Below are 16,784 nucleotides of genomic sequence, written 5' to 3'. Positions count from 1 at the left end.
AAGCACTTGTCTTGGATCAAACTACAACTGCAGAGGACCAACCACACTGTTACTTAAGGATTCCTGCTGTACTATGACCAGACAGGCTACAGCTAAATTTCCTGAGCAGCAGACACTTACTATATCCTCACTACACTGCCAGCCTCCTTGTTATAAGCCTGTGTTAGCTCTTTTTGGTTAAATCCCAGGCCTCTCATGCCTCCCTTGCCCTTGCATGTGTTTTTATAAAGTATTATGATTCTTCCTAATCCTGGGCTTTGTTCCTTTAGAAAAACACTGCAACTCAATCCCCTTCAGTTAATGTCATGGGAATGTGTTCACTCTGACTTGGCTTTAGGCAACTGATGCTCAAAACATCTGGCCCATGTGGGCAGGAGCTGTTCTGGGGAAGGTGAATGCCACCAGTGATCACAGGTGAGCACGGTGCCACTCAGCCCCCCACAGCTCCCACCACCCATGTCCTGTGGGGTCAACCACAGCTTCAGCTGCTGAATGACTCTGCCCCTCTCCCCCTTCACTGCCCAGATGAGGAGAAAGCAGAGGAAATTGGAGAATTCCTCTCTGACTGGGCTTGGGTCAAGGTAGAGAATAACAGACCCCACAAGCAGTTCTGAGGGCAGGACCTGACTGATGGCCATGCCACTTAAACAGGTTGAAAATGCCTCTGATGGAAGGGCTTAAAGCCCCTTCCCATAAGCCCAAGTTCTCTTCCAATTCTCTTTGTGCAGGAATGGGAGCAGGAGGAGAATTAATAGGTAATTCCCCTGTGGTCAATTAACCAGACCCCCTTCCAGGCTGTCCAGGCAGTGGCTGGAGTGACTGATGACTGAGGGCTGCCATGTGCTGACTGGGTAAACAGCGTGGGAGGACTGACTGCCACAGCCTGCCAGACAGAGCCACAGATAAGGGAGGGGGGCAATAAGAGAGGCTAATGGAGACCAGTTGGAAGAAAAGACAGATGGAAGGAAAGGACATATTGAGATAACAGCCAAAGACAAACAAACAGGAGCAATAAAGCCAGAAGCCACCACCACAAGGACTACGATGTGGAGTGAAGGGGTGATGAGGTCAGGACTGCCTGACAGATAAAAGACATCTGATTCCCTCCTGTCCCCCCCAAGCTCCTTCTGAGAGCCACAGAGAGAAGAGACAATCCTCTCTCCTGCCACCAGACCTCCTCAGGATTCAAGGAGATCTTTCTCATTCATAGGAAACTGAGTGAATGGACATGCCAAAAATCTGCCTGTAAATCAGAAAGTATCAGCAAAAACCCTGGCTGTGAAAGCAGGGCAAGGTTGCAGTGGGATGGCAGCTGGTGGTCACTCTGCAGTGCTCACTGCTGGGTCTCCAGCAGTCCTTTCCTCCAGCATAAACTTTGGGAATGAGGAGTTACATATGCACCTTCCTACTTAGAAAACTAGTAACTCAGAAGTTTAGGGATGCAGGACTAGACAGGACCTCCTGGGTTATAAAGTGTGATGTCTTGCTATTGTAGGCACTGCTTCAAGTAACATTTTCCCTAAATGCATAGGATACCCTTTTAAAAGCAATTAGGTTTTCAGCCACCATTATTCTGATTGCCATTCCAACAATAAAATATATTTTTCTGATTTTCAGCCTACATGCATTTACTTTATGCCCATTTGCTATTGTGCCAAATTGGCCTTTTGCTTAAAAAGTACTTTTCCTTCCCTATTATTTCTCCTACGAACACAGACATCAGTCATATCCTCTCTCCACTTTCACTTTACTAGGCTAAATATGGCAAGCTGCTCTAGCACACTTTTTTAAGAAAAGATTCCTATCCCTTGGGTCAGCCCTAACAAGCCTTTTCTAGTCTGAGGTCATTTTACTTGGGAATATGAGAACACACAATACTTTGAGGCCTCACGAGAGCTTAATATATGGCATTAGTATTCCCCCATGTTGTATAAAAAGACTTATGTCTAGGTTGTTGCAGGATATTTACCACCTTCCAAGCCATATTACATCTGCAGCCATTTGCAGCCGATTGCTGCGACCAATTCTTTCCTACTCTTTTCCTAATGATGAAGATGTATTTCATGCAAGGCCTCCAATGATGGTCTTTATATTGCTTTACTGAGTGTCGTTAGCTGCTGTACAAAATTCAGATTCTCCTCTGTGGTCATAATAACTGCCACCTTTGCATCAACAGCAAAGTTCATCAGCCCATTCCTAGCAGTTGTGTTGAGGCTCAGAAACAAAAATCCTAAGGGCAAGTCCTTGATGAGCTCTGCTAATCAAGCTCCACTAAAATCAAGCTACATTCTTTCACACAACTTACTGACATCTTTCCTTGAACCAGTCTTTTGTCCATCTCACAGCTACTGCAAATTTCCTTACATTTTCCAGTTTAACCAGGAATTTCCCATGGAGGAAATACCTCAAATGTTTCACAGAAGTTCACATAAGTGTGATCTATCACATCTAGTCTGCTTTTAGAAAATCAGTAATGTTCTAAATGATTGTGTGACCAAGCTTTAAAAAAGTCTTCTCAAATTATTTCCTATTTTCCTCTGAGATATCCAGTGTCCCCCACCCCAACTCAAAGCCCCAGGCAAAGCACTGACTCACTTTGGGTACCAAAACTTCTCTGCCTTTTAGGCTCAGCCCCATCCTCACTGGCTGTCTCCTTTCTTCCAATCTCCTCCAGTGTGAAAAGCTTAGAAAACTTTTGCTGTTTATTTTATTAGCCTTTTCAAGGTCTGACTCAGCATGATTTTTACTGTTCTCACCTCCTCTTTACGCTTCTTGACCTCTAAGACAGAGCTTTCCATTATTTATTTGCTATTTTTTTTTTCCCCTCCATTCTTAGTAGGCTCTTGATCTATTCCTAACAGCTTCTCTGTAGCAGTTATTCATTCAGTGAGGTCTGGATATTCTTCCTACAACCTTTTTTCTCTTGTTGGCATGCAGAGTTGTAATGGCTTTAGCATCTTGGACTTGAAAAAGTTCCAGACCTCCTCCACATCCAGTTCCTCAGCTGGGCTTATTAACCAGCTCCCTTAGTTTATTTAGAATAATTTTTTGGGGGTTTGTTTGTTTTTAACCATGAGCTTAATTACATACTGGTTTATACTTCCCTTTAATTTAATCTAATCTAAAATGACTTGTGTTCATTTAATCTATGTTACTGCAGCTCACCTGGCATCTCAGCTTAGGGGCCATACTCTGTCTCTGGACCCCTCAAGGCTGTTGGAGTCTCATGTTCACTCCTTGCTTCAGGCAGGGTATTTATCTGTAGTGCAAGTTCATGCTCCAGACATGTAGGATGTCCAAAGCAAGTAACTCAGAAAAGAATGTCACATTCAGGCTACTACCCCACCACACACACCCCCCATTTCCTAAGCAAATGCAAAGCCTCTGCCCATCCAAGCCAAAAAAAACCCCAATCCCAAACCAAAACTCAGCTTTCAAGTCTGGTTTTTCACCCACTGCAAATTTACCCCAATTTAGTTTTGCAAAAGAGCCATGAAGTACTTGCAATGCTTCAACCTAACACACTGATTTCACAACCAAAAAAAATTGAACAAATCATCTTTGGTGTCAAAATGAAGCTGAAATTACATGCAGAAAAGACAGACATCCAAGGGAAAGGGAAAGATAATTCAGTAACAACTAGAAGTAAGAAAGGGCAGAAGATTGATAAGGAAACTAAGGATATTAGTTAGGAATGTGCAAAAGAGCAAGACTAAGTACACTTAATGGGATTTTTTAACAAAAATTAGAAATAAAATTAACCTTTGAAAAGCTTACTTCTAGGGAAGAATGATAAAAATTTAAAACACCCTGGGGAAAATGCAGAAGTGTTCAAGTTAGTATTCCTGTTCTACTTTTGGAAAGAGGCAGGATTACACAGCTGCACTGCATATGAGTGATGCTACACCTTCCAGGCTATTAATCACAGACAGAGGAATTGTGTGAAAAGCAAAAGTGCATACACTGAATGCATGCAAAAGGGGTATGGGAAAATTGGGAAGGGTACACTAAAGTGACAGGAAAATGATTTGATGGCTGATGAGAACCTCTGAAAGGAAGAGTGTCTTCAGTGCTCAATCTAGTTTGTCAAGAAAGAATGGTGAATAAATTACAGTAGATAAATACTTGTATGCCAAGGAAATTCTGATTGCCCAGAGGGTTTTGGATTTAGCTGTAAGAGTCAGAAAAAGAACTGACTGGAAGTCGGTGTCAGATAAATTCAAATGATAGTTAGGTTCAGAGTTGAAACAGTCATTAATGCTGGTATCATACTACAAAGGGAAATGATGGATTCTCCATCCCTGGGGGTTCTCAGACCAAAAGTGTGAATCTTCTCAGAAAATGTTTGCCACCTAAATGCAAACTTATTTATTGTGTCCAGTGCCAAGATAACTGAACAAGGCCTGAGTTTCAGAGATAGCCAGGCCCCTGACCTTACATTCCCAAAAATCTAAATGATGGTAGTAGAAAACAATGCACTACATTTCTACATTGAGTAGAAAACAAACTCTACATGCCAGAAGGTTCTTCTTTTCACCACCAGCCTGTTACTCTCAGAGCTCTGGGAAGCTAATTTCTTAGATATAAACCTTAAAAATGGGCCATAACAGCACCTAGTTTATTTGGAAAGGGTTTAAATGTCTGCACATGTGTGCCATACAGTATCTCAACAGACCCCAAAATTCAATGGCTTTAGCTGGCAACGGAAGCCTGACATTAAAACTGGAATACTGTCAACACTGTCTGTAATATTCACAAAAATGCAGAAAACATGACTGTATGCTTTTCCTGGTGCACCACTGGATTATCCCCCATCAATCCTCCAAGGAAACTGACATCCAGCTACTCCCACCCTTCTGACTCTCCCTCTGAGAAAAAGCAAAGAGCCAGCACTGCTCTTACCCTGCGCCCGGCCTCGTTGTTCTGCAGGTTCATCAGCATGCGAGCCTGCTCCTCCGAACCTCGCACGTAGTTCTTCTCCCTCTCCTTGGCGTCCACGAACTCCTTGGCGAAGCGGTAGCCGTACTCCACGTTGTCCCCGCAGCCGCCCCACAGCCAGTCCCGGGGCAGGTCCTTGGGTCGGGCGGTGCGGCTGCAGCCGCAGCTGGACAGCTCGCCCTCGCGGCACGCGCGGCTGATGGCGTTCACCACGCCGGCCGCGCTCACCGCGTAGGTGAAGGCGGTCTCTCGGCTACCTGTGAGAGAGGGGTGAGGGGAGAGCAAATTAACGCCGCACAGGTCTCACTTTGTGTGCCACACACGGCCAGGAGCACACAAACGGGCTCCATGGGGTGCGCTGAGAAGGTGCACAGAATTTACTGGAGATAAAGGACGCGATGGTCAAGGGCAAGGGTTCCATCCTGTTCTGGATAGCAGCTCCAGAGGCAGGGACTGCTCATCCTCTTTCCCCTTCATTTTTATCCTCTCTTTATAAAATTGAAAACTATTACATTAGTAATGGAAAACAAAGTGAAAGAAAATCCAAATAAATCTTCCCTAGTTTCTCCTGAAACACCTGCCCCAGTCCCCCTTGCTCCTGATCCCCAGCATCCCGAACCGAGTGAGCTGAGGGGAGCAAACCACCTGCAGCAAGTGCACAGCTGCCCCCACACTGTGGGTCTCCCTAGCTCCCCACATCTCCCCCAGTTCCTCTCTGGCTCTGGCAGGACTGGCTATCCTGTCAGAGCTCCTTCCCTAGACCCTAATAGCTCATCCCTTTTACCTGCAGAAAAACCTGTAAGTTGTCCCCTAGATTCCTCATCTCACCCAGAGTCACAGAATGGAGGGTGCCACATGGCTTTGCCTTCATTTTGTGGTTCTTCTCCCCGTAATTCCTTTCTCCCCTGCTCCCTTCCCCCTCACCTCGAGTCACAAGATAGTGGGCACCACATGGCTTGGTCCCCATCTTGTGGTCCTCCTTCTACTCTCCATGATCCCTTTCTCCCTTGTTCCCTTCCCCTGTCCCCAAACCCTCAATTGTGCTCTAGCTTATCCTTTCATTCTAACCTGGAGGAAATTCTCAACCAGCAGGAGGGTTGCCCACTTGCTGAAAACACAGCTGCTGACTTAGCCACTGCATTTGCCAATAACCATTAAGAACAAGTAACGAGGTTGGGTCTGTGCAAAAGGAGTACTCTGCTTAAGCCAGTTACTGTTCTGGAATGGCTTTCATTTAATTGGGACATGCAGTCTTTGTGGGCTCCTCTTCATTGGACTTACTTTAGTTTACGTAATGTCAGCTGAAAATTACTTGTAGACAAAGTGAAGGAAACTCATTTTTACACTGCAACATCAAGGCAGGGGCTCTTCCACTGCCTGCAGAACCACAGTGCTGGAACAAGTAAAACTCCCATGTAGACCATAATAAATGAAAATACTTTTCCATTAGCAGGTTTACTAGGGACTGCCCTGCTTGGTATGCATGCCCTACGAAGCCAAGCAGCTGGATCAGTTCTCCAGCTCAGTATTCCTGGCAGGGATTCAGCCCCAGTTTGACCGGGGCACCAGCACAGCCAGAGCACTGCATGAGGCCAAGCACCGCGAGTGCTGAGTGTCTGCAGAGAGGGAGAGGGACAAGGAGGCAATCCACACCTGCACTCTCACCACATGGCTAATAAATAGCTGAACCAACACCTTCAGAGCCATTGTGCCCCTCACCAAACTTGCAGGTGATAAAGAGAACAACTGCCAAAGCTTCATTAGAATAAGCAATCTAATTGTGAAGTGGCTACTTACACCAAACCCCAGCAAGATGCTCTCAAGCAAATTTTGATGACTTCAAAGGGCAGATCCTCAAAGCATAGTTTATCACCAGCTCAGGAGGCTCTTGGTGCCAGCTCCCTCAGCAGGGCTGAGCTGACGCATTTGGTGTGCTCTTGTTCCAATTTGCACGTGCTGACAATCCCTAATTAATAGCAGCTTATCACCAGCTTAGTGGTAATGACCCAAGACAAAGGCAAGGCTGTAAATGGCGTCCACCTCGCAGAAAAACTTTGGATTTTTTACCACACCTAAATGAGAGATGAATACTAAGGATTTCTGCTCTGGAACACAGCTGATAAAATGCTACAGGCCACATAACACAGAAGGGAGGTCTTTACTCGCAGGTCATTAGAAGAGAACTATTGTCAGCAAACCTCCCTGGTCCAAGAGATACAGAGGAGTGACTCCTAGTTAGGCAACTCAGATGAGACTGGCCTGTAAGGGAGTCAGGGTAATTCTTCAGTACTAAAATCAAGCTTTTACTCATCTGGTTTGTTTTCCATGTTATGGGTCTTTTAAGGTAACAGTCCAATGTGCAGTTTTGCCTCTACCTGTATGGAGAAAGCTCTGAGGACATACCAATCATCCTTCTGAAGGAGAGCACTTCACTGTCTATAGAGATTAAAATACATGAACGGGAAAGGACCTCACACTGTGACAGCTCGTGCAACAGAGACTGCATGACTCCAGGTGCTTAGCATCCTTACAGCCTGACTGAGATCCCTAAAAAGACACTGGGATTTACACTTTTCCTACCCACATTTTAATCGTCTCCACCTGTCAGATGTAGCAGCACAAATCAGTGTGCAGCTCCAGCATCTGCACGAGTTGTTCAGGCTGCTGAGGATGGTGGTGGGACAAGAGGCTGGAACAGGTCACAGCAGGGTGGCGTTCCCCACCTTGCTGCCCACAAAAATTCTTGAAAAAGTACTTGGGTTTTCCCTCGTCCTCTCAAAGTTCAGCCCAGTTCCGCACCTCTGTGCTGCCGTCTCCAAGAACTGGGGTGTTATTCCCGAATTGGTTCTGGCCTCTCCCACATGGCTGCGGGCCCCGGGAGCTGTGCCCGGCAGCGGGGAGCTCGGCGGAGCTCTGCTGCCCTCCTGTGCCTGCCCGCCGGGAGCCGGGGCTGCGGCCGCTCCCGGGGCTCTGCCGGGGCTGCGGCCGCTCCCGGGGCTCTGCCGGGGCTGCGGCCGCTCCCGGGGCACTGCCGGGGATGCGGCTCCGGCAGCACCCAGGCAGGGCTCGGCTCCCAGGGCTCGCCTCTCTGGAGCTGCTGGAGAAGGAAATGGGAGAAGAACGCACCCCGTCGGGGACACAAATGTGTGACCCTTTAGTTTTTTTAATAAAAACGTTTTCGTTTCGACTCATTGTTTTTAAAAGCATTACCCCAAAGTATGCAGATCTCGAAGGAAAACAAGGGGGAAAAAATTCTCTTTGTTCTCTGCTTTTATGACTGTCTTTTTTTTTTCTTCCCTTTTAGCATTTGAAAGGGCAGAAGAGATAAGATCTTTGGCTCCAGAAATGACTGGACTAACCTGGAAACCCCAGCCTTGCATTTAGGATTCCTCTGGAGGCGATATGTTCTCTCCTCCCCTGAGGAAATAATAACATGACCTTTTGGGGTGCTCTGTCCTCTCCCCCTCATAAAAGCAGCAGTAAGGAATGTGTCTGTATATAATGTATAGAGCTATATATACACTCACGTGCAGTCTAAAATATGTATTGACAGAACAGGAAGCAACTTTGGAAGAATACTTTTTTACATCATTATATATTGCTACCGAATAAACCACATTTAAAAGCTAAGAGCAAGTCTCGTAACAACACACACACTAGGAGAAAACAATGTTCCAAAGCAGCCTACCTCAGTGCTACGGGTGCCCCTCCAAAAGCTTTGTATCCCTGGACTGCCTCACTCTCATGAAAAGCAAAAAATGAAGGTGTAATGATTAAACACAGACCGACCAGCTCTCCTGTTCCTGAGCAGAGTCAAGTTCTGTGAAGGGGAAAGGAAACTGATCTTCCAGGTTTCTGAGTGAACACTCCCACACGGATCTCCCAGGCTTTGGCCAAGTCAGGTTCTCCTCCCCTCTCACAATCCAGTGCAGCTCCAGAAATCACATAATATATGCCATGCTCACATCGGTGGGTGGGCAGCAAGGGCTGCTGGCACACTATGCACCTTCTGGGTCCTTCTTATCTCCCTTCCTCTCTCTCTCCACAACAATCTGGCATGTCTGTGCACTCTTGCAGATATTCTGGTCTCCAGACCTTTCTCGTGCCATTGGCACAGAGTACAGAAAAAGGGCTGTGGTCCAGATTTGGGGCTCAGAGGTTGAAAACAGGAGACAGACACACATGTAGTGTAGTATGAACCCAGGGAAGAATGACTTTATATCTGGCATAACCTAAGAGATTGAAAGGCTTTGTCTTCTTCCCCAGTCTGGAAAATATATTTGCTGCAATGATAAGCAATGACTCATTACAGTGTAGGAAAATGTAAAAGCGGAAGGTGAAGCTATAAAAAAGAGAAGAGGCAGCATCTCCCTCCACAGCAGCTTATCACTGACACAGATAACAGCCATGAATCACCAAAGATCCTGGAATACCCCAGGACACCTTTAGTGACATTTTTCTTTTGTGCCATCTGGTGCTGGAGCATAAACATCTGAATGTGCTCTAACTGACCAGAGACTGGTTCCAAAACTCTGCTGGGATAGGTTTGCAAAGAGTGGGCAACTGCAGGCAGCCACCTCAGACACTGCCATCAGCAGATTCCTACCACAGATACAACAGCACTCAAAAAATGCATGCACACGCAAACCAAATGGCAGGAGCAGGACTAGTGGCCATACCCATCACACACCTACAACACCTCTGCCTTCACCAAAACACAAAGAAATCCACTCCTAATCTTAACTCATAGGATCAAATTCATTTTAGTGAGGAGAAATCCTCCCACTTCCACTATCCACTCTAGATCCTTCTTCCTCTATGCATTCTGATTCTTCCAGAGTTTTTCATCCTTCAGCTCTGATCTTTGCTCTCTTCTGCTCCACCATTACTTCTCTTCTCCACGTGTGGACCCTCTCACTGCAATAACTCAGAGTTGCAGGAAGCTACTAGAGAATGAGGATTGCTCCAGAAGGGGAGATTCCTATTTTATTGCATCCTTGTGCAGTCACAAGTATTTCTTTGGGGACTTGAAATTTACACCATTATTTAGGAGAAGTTACACATGAAGGAGTGACATCAGAAAGGAGAGCTGGAGGTATATTTTCTGTCCTTTAGTGCATGAAATTTCAGTTTTCATCCCCCAAAGCACAAGTTTTAACAATCTGGGATTGCATGCAGCCCCATCTGGCCACCACCCTTGCTATCAGAAAGTGAGAGATCAAGGATGCACAGATGCCTTGGATGTGTGTCAGGAACTGGAAGTATTTCCAGGAAACAGCATTTCCCAGGGGAACACCCCAGAGAAGAAGTGTTGGGGTATGAGCTGGGCACAAAGAGAGGAATTAGAATAGCTCTGGTGTGCTGAATTAGGAATTCTGCAAGATTGAGTAACACGTGCAGAAATATCCCTAGAATTCTCTAGGGTGACACATGAATTTCAGGATCAAACAGAAGAGATCACAGGACTTTGTGCCCTATCTCTCAAACGCCCCAGAGGTATTAAAGATGCATTGTCTCTCCGTGTCCTGCTGCTTATGCAGTTTTTTTGAGAGTGAAGCCAAAACCAATGTGAGCAATACTGGGGGTACAGGAGCTGAAGGTCTTTTTCCATCCCTCGAGTTCACAACCGAGAAATAGTTCTGATTCTTCTGTGTAAATGATTGGCTTTGTGGGTGGGAAACAAAACCTTCAGACAGGGGTTGTGGAGAGTGAGGAGTGTGTGTGTGTGTGTGTGTGTGTGTGTGTGTGTGGCTGTTTTAACACCTTTTCTTTATTGGCCTGGCTGTCGGACATATCAAACCGAGCCCGGATTTCTCAGTTTCTTGCCATCAGATGACTGCATTTCAAAAGGAGCTGGGACAATGTAGCTAGGTCACACCTCAATTCAAGTGCAGCAATGGCCTGTCAATGTGCCTTTTAGGGCCAGCAGGGCAGGAATTATAAAAATCTCTTAGGTTTACACAGAAAGTGGCAGTACGGGGAAGTGGGGGAATTTCCATGCCCGGAGACTCCATATTTCCCACATCTCAGGGCTGCATTCCCTGTCCGAGATGCTGGAAATGATAACACGGGGCTATTGTTCCTGCCTCCAGCTTCTTCCCTCATTACCTTTAAAGAACCACACCAAACAGACCACACCAAACCCCCCGCCCTTCCTGACCTTCCCGTGCTCCCCCCAAAAGAAATTGCGTCCCCCTCGCCCCCCTGCTGCCCCAGCTGGCTCCTGCTGTGGCCGACGCTCATCGGTGCCACCAGCCAGGCACAGGCAGCTCGCAGGCAGCACTCGGGCAGCGCCTGCACACCAGGGAATGGCAAAAGCTCGTTAAAGGCAGCTTCAGGAGCCGCGCTAATGGGGCTCATCACTCCTTCGTGTGCATTTGAAGGACGGGACAGAGGCACGGAGTGGCCTGCGCCCGGCGCGTCCCTGTGGTGCTGGGTGTACTTCTGTACTTCCAGGTGCTCCTACCTATTTTCATGACCCTCCCAAAGACGGAAGTGTTATCCACCGTGCTGCAGTTCCACCGCCGCTGCCGAAACTGGTACTGGCACTCCTTGATGGCGCTGCGGGCCCCTTCCCCGATGAACACCATGTGCTCCTGGTAGAGCTGGCAGAGCTTGCGCTGCCCGGGGGACAGCCCCGGCAGCTGGCTGCACACCGGCTGGGCGCCGATGATGTACATCTCAGGCCTCTGGATGGGGTTCATGGCCAAAGACCTACGATGAGAAAAACATCCTAGGGAGTGTGGAGGGAGAGGCCCGCTCCGCGAAGCGCCCGACACCTCTCCCCACCAGCCCAGCCCAGCCCAGCTCCGGGAGCCCGGGCGCATTTCTCATGTCAGCTGCCTCCCTCCACAGCTCTGCCAGATGCGAGGCTTTTCCAGGGCTCTAGCGGGAGTAACACTGTTCGTCTGTAACCCGAGTTTAAACACAGAGGACACCCGGGATGGGGAGGGGGCAGAGAGAAAGCTCAGCACTTTCCCTGCAGAAGAAAGCCAGCAGCTATTTTACACAGCGCCAGCGAGCGATGCCTGCCTTGGAGCCAGGCTATTTTCCGCTCTTCGGGGGAAGGGGCTCCGCGGCTGCTCCCAGGGCTTTTGGCAGCGGGTAGGAAACCTTACCCATCCACTCCCTACGCATTCCCTACATCCTAAAGCCCGGACGGCCTTTCAGCGAGCCCGTACAAAAGGAGCCCAGAAATGCCTGGAGGAGAGGGGCTGCGTCCCACCACTCCCGAAACTGGGCAGAGACAGCGGGAGGGGGGAAAACCCGGAGAGAAGCGAGCTGCTGCGAAAGAAGCTCGGGAGGCAGGGAAGTTCCCGCGGAGGACGCAGGGCAGGAGCTTGCCGCACGGCTCGGACGGTCCCGGTCCCCGGCCCGCGGCGGACAAAGGCGCCGCCGGCTCCCCTCACTTACCACCAGGAGTTGGCGTCGGCCACCGGCGAGGTGCAGCTGCAGAGGAGCGCGGCGGCGAGGGCCAGCCTCGGCCCGGTCATGGTGGGCTGCGGGGGCAGCCCCCGCGGAGCCGGCCGCCGGGACGGGGCGCCCTGCGGAGAAGTGCCGAAGAGAAGCCCTGGAGCGGGGCCTGCGTGCGGCGGGGGCGCGGCGAGCTCAGCCCGGCTGCCGCCCCCTCCCACCCCGCAGGACCCTCCCCCGGCCGCCGCCTCCCGGGGGCTCCGGCGGCGGCCCTGCCTCCCTCCCGCCCCCGGCCCCGGGGCAGGGGCCGCGCTGCCGGGGCTCCGCCGCCGGAGCCTCCCCGTGCGGCCCGGGGGCAGCGCACAGACGGCAGGGCTGTTCTCGCCCTTGCGGCCGTCGGGAGGTTCTCCCGGAGCCTCCGCGCAGCCCCCGGTTCGGCCGCCTTTGAAGCGCGCCCCGGTCCGGCGGTGCCGGGAGCCCCGCGGCCGCAGGTGTGCGGGGAGCCGGCGGGGCACATCAAAGCGCCGCGCTGGCCCCGCTGCTTTGTAATGCAGAGGCGGCTCGGAAATGAGCTGCCCCCTCCCCAAAACGGCCTCACGAAGGGCCCCACGCCAGCCCCGGCCCCGTGCTCCGGGCGGGGGGTCTGCGAGGCTCGGCCGGGCCGCCAGCGACGAGTGCAGATAGGGCTGGCACCGAAGGCTAATGGCTTTATGGGCAGGGGAGGTGGACAGGAGAAAAGCTTCAAAGGCGCCTCTTGTCCAAACACCCTCTCCCTTCCCCACTGGAATCACCGCGAACCTCAAAGGCAGGGCAGTCCGGCAGCTCCTCAGCTCTGTCTCTCCCGGACACCGGCAGAAAGCAAATGCAGGCGTCCTGCACCGTGCAGGTACTTCTAACGTGCTCTTCACACCCTGCCTCCTTCATGTCGTAGGGAAACAGCCACCTTATCACACCATCGACGCTGCCGCTGCTGCCTCCATCTCTACAAGGCTTCCCACTGTCCTGTCCTACCCCGCACCACACGCTTCCCACTTCTCTTCCACGGAAAAATGCCCCTCCTGCCCCAGCCTCCTCACCAGGCCTGCTGTCCCCCCAGCCCTGCCCCTGCAGCAGCGGCTCCCCAAAGGCAGGCTGGACGTGCGAGTCCCCCCAGGCTGTGGGGTACAGTACCCAGCCTTGCCGTCTGCCTCGCGAGCAGCACCCGAGACATGAATCACCAGCCTCGGCAGCTCAGACTGCTGAAGTATATTTTTTATCGAATTCCTTGCACCCGCCACGGTGGACTTGCTGTGTTTGTTTGCAGCACGCTTCGCTTCCTCCCCCATCCAGATGTGCTGTACCTGCAGCTGGTGGCCCATCTCACCTGGCAGGCAGATGTGGGGCTGCAAGTGCCAGAATTAGCCTCAGGACAAAAAAGCCTTGTGTGACCCAGCACCTCAGTGGGAGGGGAGTTTTACTGCTTGGGCACAGCGGGATCCATGTCTGAAGAAAACAGGGTGACTTTATTCACATCTTCTATATCCTCCCTTTTCCTCCTCCCACAGCCACGAGCGTGACGGAGGGATGGCGAGGTGTATGTGTGTATAGCCACGCATACATGTTTTGGGTCTGTTTCTATAGGGAATAGACAGAATGGAAAGTTTATCTCCCTGAGTCTGGGGAGGAAGGAAGTTATGTATGGATGAATGGCTTTTCCATGACAAACAATGAGTCTGCACAGACATGGTGTGATGTCACCTAAAGAATTTCCAAGCCAGCCTCAGATACAGAAAACCTTTTTGCTGGCAGAGATGAGAGCGTCCCACCTTTCCATCTTGCCACAGCCAGAAAGAAGAACTAGGGCAGTGGGGAAAAAAATAAAAGCCCTCACTGTCTCACACACACACACAAGGCATGTGCCATGTAAATAGATGACATGATGGGAGAAGTGCATCTCCAAGCTTTGCCCTCACCCTGCACATTCTGAGAAAGGAGTAAACCATGGCGAGCCGCCCGGGTGCCTCTCCCAGCCAGGAATGTGAGACGGCAGCAGCTGATGAGGCAGTTCCACAAATACAGGTGATGTCAATGTCCATGTGAGCTTCTCTGAGCACATGTGCGCAGTCGCAGCACTGGTGGGGCAGCCAGGACACAGCACCAGGCAGCCCGGCACTGGTGGAGCAGCCAGGACACAGCACCAGGCAGCCCGGCACTGGTGGCCCACTGACAGCACCATGGCGTGGTGGAAACTAAAATCTTTCCAGCTGGGAAAGCCTGGGAGATGCTCACATGAAACTTTGTCGAGAAACACATGGCATTAATGGCATATCTAATTTTAAGTATTAATATGCACAGGCAGACGATGATTAACAACAGTAAAGTGTTATGAATACTGCTGGCAGCAACAAGACTGCCAACGAGCACAAGCAAGTGCTTGTCATCTTATTTTGAAACACAAGACATAAGTATTGCTGTATGGGATAAGATGGCTTATGCAGCCAGCCTAATATCCTGTCAAAGGTAGCAACTAAAGGACTTCCTTCAGCAGGAGAGGTCTCAAACTCTGAATTCTACCTAAAATCTGCTGCTGGTGAAAGCAACTGCCATTGAGCTAATATGTGAATTATGGAAGTGATAATTTTTAAGGTGCTGGAAATAATTTCTTCGCTGGCTGTGTTTATGACTTCAGATAAAGTGATAATAGCAGGTGAGGCATTGCTGCAGGGATTTAGGCTCACCCAGCAACTTCCACACCAAAAGCTGAAAAGCACTTGGCTGGTGGTCTGAAGAATATGGTCTTCCCCTCTTGTGTCTGTTTCTACTTGCCACCAAAATCCTGAATGCGAGGTTTTGATTTTGTAAATAAAAAGCTTAGGTAATTTTTTAAGCCCAACTGCAGGACTGGTTCAAACAGCTTTGAGAGGTTGTTTGCTCAAGCAGGGCTGGGTGGGAGACTTCAGTGAAATTTTGTGAGGATCAGAGGTGGGGTGAACTGAGACAGCGAAGCATTAGGTAGGACAGCCCAACCTCACTGCAGGCAGACTCCTCACCCCTCTTGGCCATCATCCCTGTCCATTCTTCCCCACTCAAGTGACTCCCACTTTCACCTCAAACCAGCAGCAGCCCACTCACACCAACTCAGACCACTCCTGTTATGCTAGGGGAAGAAGCAGCAGGAGGAAGAACTCCAAAACCACAGGTTGCTCTTACTTCTGTGGAAAAAGGTCCCATCCCACCCCTTCCAGTGGGCATGGATCACTCAAACAGCAGAAGTGAACCTGCTTGAGCACTGCAGGTCTGATGCTTGCACCCAGAGCGCTAAGGATCACCTGGGCCAAGTAAAGAGCTGTTGCCTGAAAACAGGACATGAATCTCAACCCTTAGATTAAAGGTCTAATGCTTCTAAGAGGGCAGAGCAGTGGCAGCAAGCCTTCATCTTTGTAAGCCTTGGCATTCTGCTGCATTCAATAGTCTGCTGCCCTAGGCAACTGTCTCCTGTGTTGGCTGGCTGCCTGAAATTTGTACCTGTGTTTGCCTTTGTTCACTTTTCAGAGGTGACAACTGTGCATGAAGCATAAATTTACACATCCAGCTTCCAAAGTCACAGTGAAGCATTTGGAGAGCTATCACTGCTTTCCCAACACTGTCCCTGCCATGTTTGCTGGAGGGAAGCTGCAAGACTCCAAGAAAGGGAGGTCACGTCCATGAGATCATTTGCAAAGATTTGGCAGACCGTGAAGAGTTGAACCCGTGCTGGAAGACAGCCCTGATAAATGAGAAAGGGAGGGTTACTCATGCAAATTCCTTATCCTACCCTTATTGTTTCTTAAAAATTCAGGATGTCCCCAAATGTGACACAGATCTTTACTGAGTACTGTAAGGAGTTGAAAGAAAACATCACTTCCACGTAACTCCAGCATTCCTCATTCCTGGAACTTGTCTGATTTCTTCTGGTCTGGGAAGAACTGGACATACACTCTAGCTGTAACGATCAAGAGCTTGAGTTCCTGTTTATTCTTGCAGCTTGACTGGAGTTCAATGCTTGCTTTTAACGCCTCACAATGTCCAGTGCATCCAGAAACACTTACTGCTTTCTCTGACACAAGACACTTCTCAAGATGTGAAGGATATTCACTGAAGTAGTCTCCTCTCTTAAGGAGCCAGTAGAGATGCACTGCCCAGCATCATGGTTTAACCTCCTCCTCCTTGCCTCAGCTTGTATTGCTGAGCACAACTTCATGTGGGCTGGGGTATCCCTTGGCCAGCTGGGATCAGCTGTCCCAGCTGTGTTCATTCCCAGCTCCTTGTGCTCCCCCAGCCCACTCACTGGCAGGGTGGGGTGAGAGGCAGGAAAGGCCTTGACTCTGTGCAAGCCCTGCTCAGCAATAACCAAAATACCCCGGAGTTATCAACAGTGTTTTCAGCACAAATCCAAAACACAACCCCATACCAGC

At 49.7% G+C, this 16,784-nt stretch overlaps 1 protein-coding gene across 2 annotated transcripts in view; it reads right to left on the bottom strand.

Moving 5' to 3' along the window:
* Window positions 1-16,784, bottom strand: part of WNT5B (Wnt family member 5B) — a 67,746-nt gene that overhangs the window by 2,312 nt on the left and 48,650 nt on the right. For both annotated transcript variants that reach the window (XM_041484365.1, XM_041484366.1), the window contains 3 exons: window positions 12,352-12,482; window positions 11,405-11,652; window positions 4,903-5,195 (listed from right to left, as the gene is read on the bottom strand). In XM_041484365.1, coding sequence (XP_041340299.1) covers window positions 4,903-5,195; window positions 11,405-11,652; window positions 12,352-12,482 — 672 coding nt within the window. The remainder of the gene's footprint in view (window positions 1-4,902; window positions 5,196-11,404; window positions 11,653-12,351; window positions 12,483-16,784) is intronic.

Source organism: Pyrgilauda ruficollis, unplaced genomic scaffold (assembly GCF_017590135.1).
Source record: "Pyrgilauda ruficollis isolate IOZ18807 unplaced genomic scaffold, ASM1759013v1 scaffold66, whole genome shotgun sequence".
Classification (NCBI taxonomy): domain Eukaryota; kingdom Metazoa; phylum Chordata; class Aves; order Passeriformes; family Passeridae; genus Pyrgilauda; species Pyrgilauda ruficollis.
This window is presented reverse-complemented; position numbering and strand designations above follow the sequence as displayed.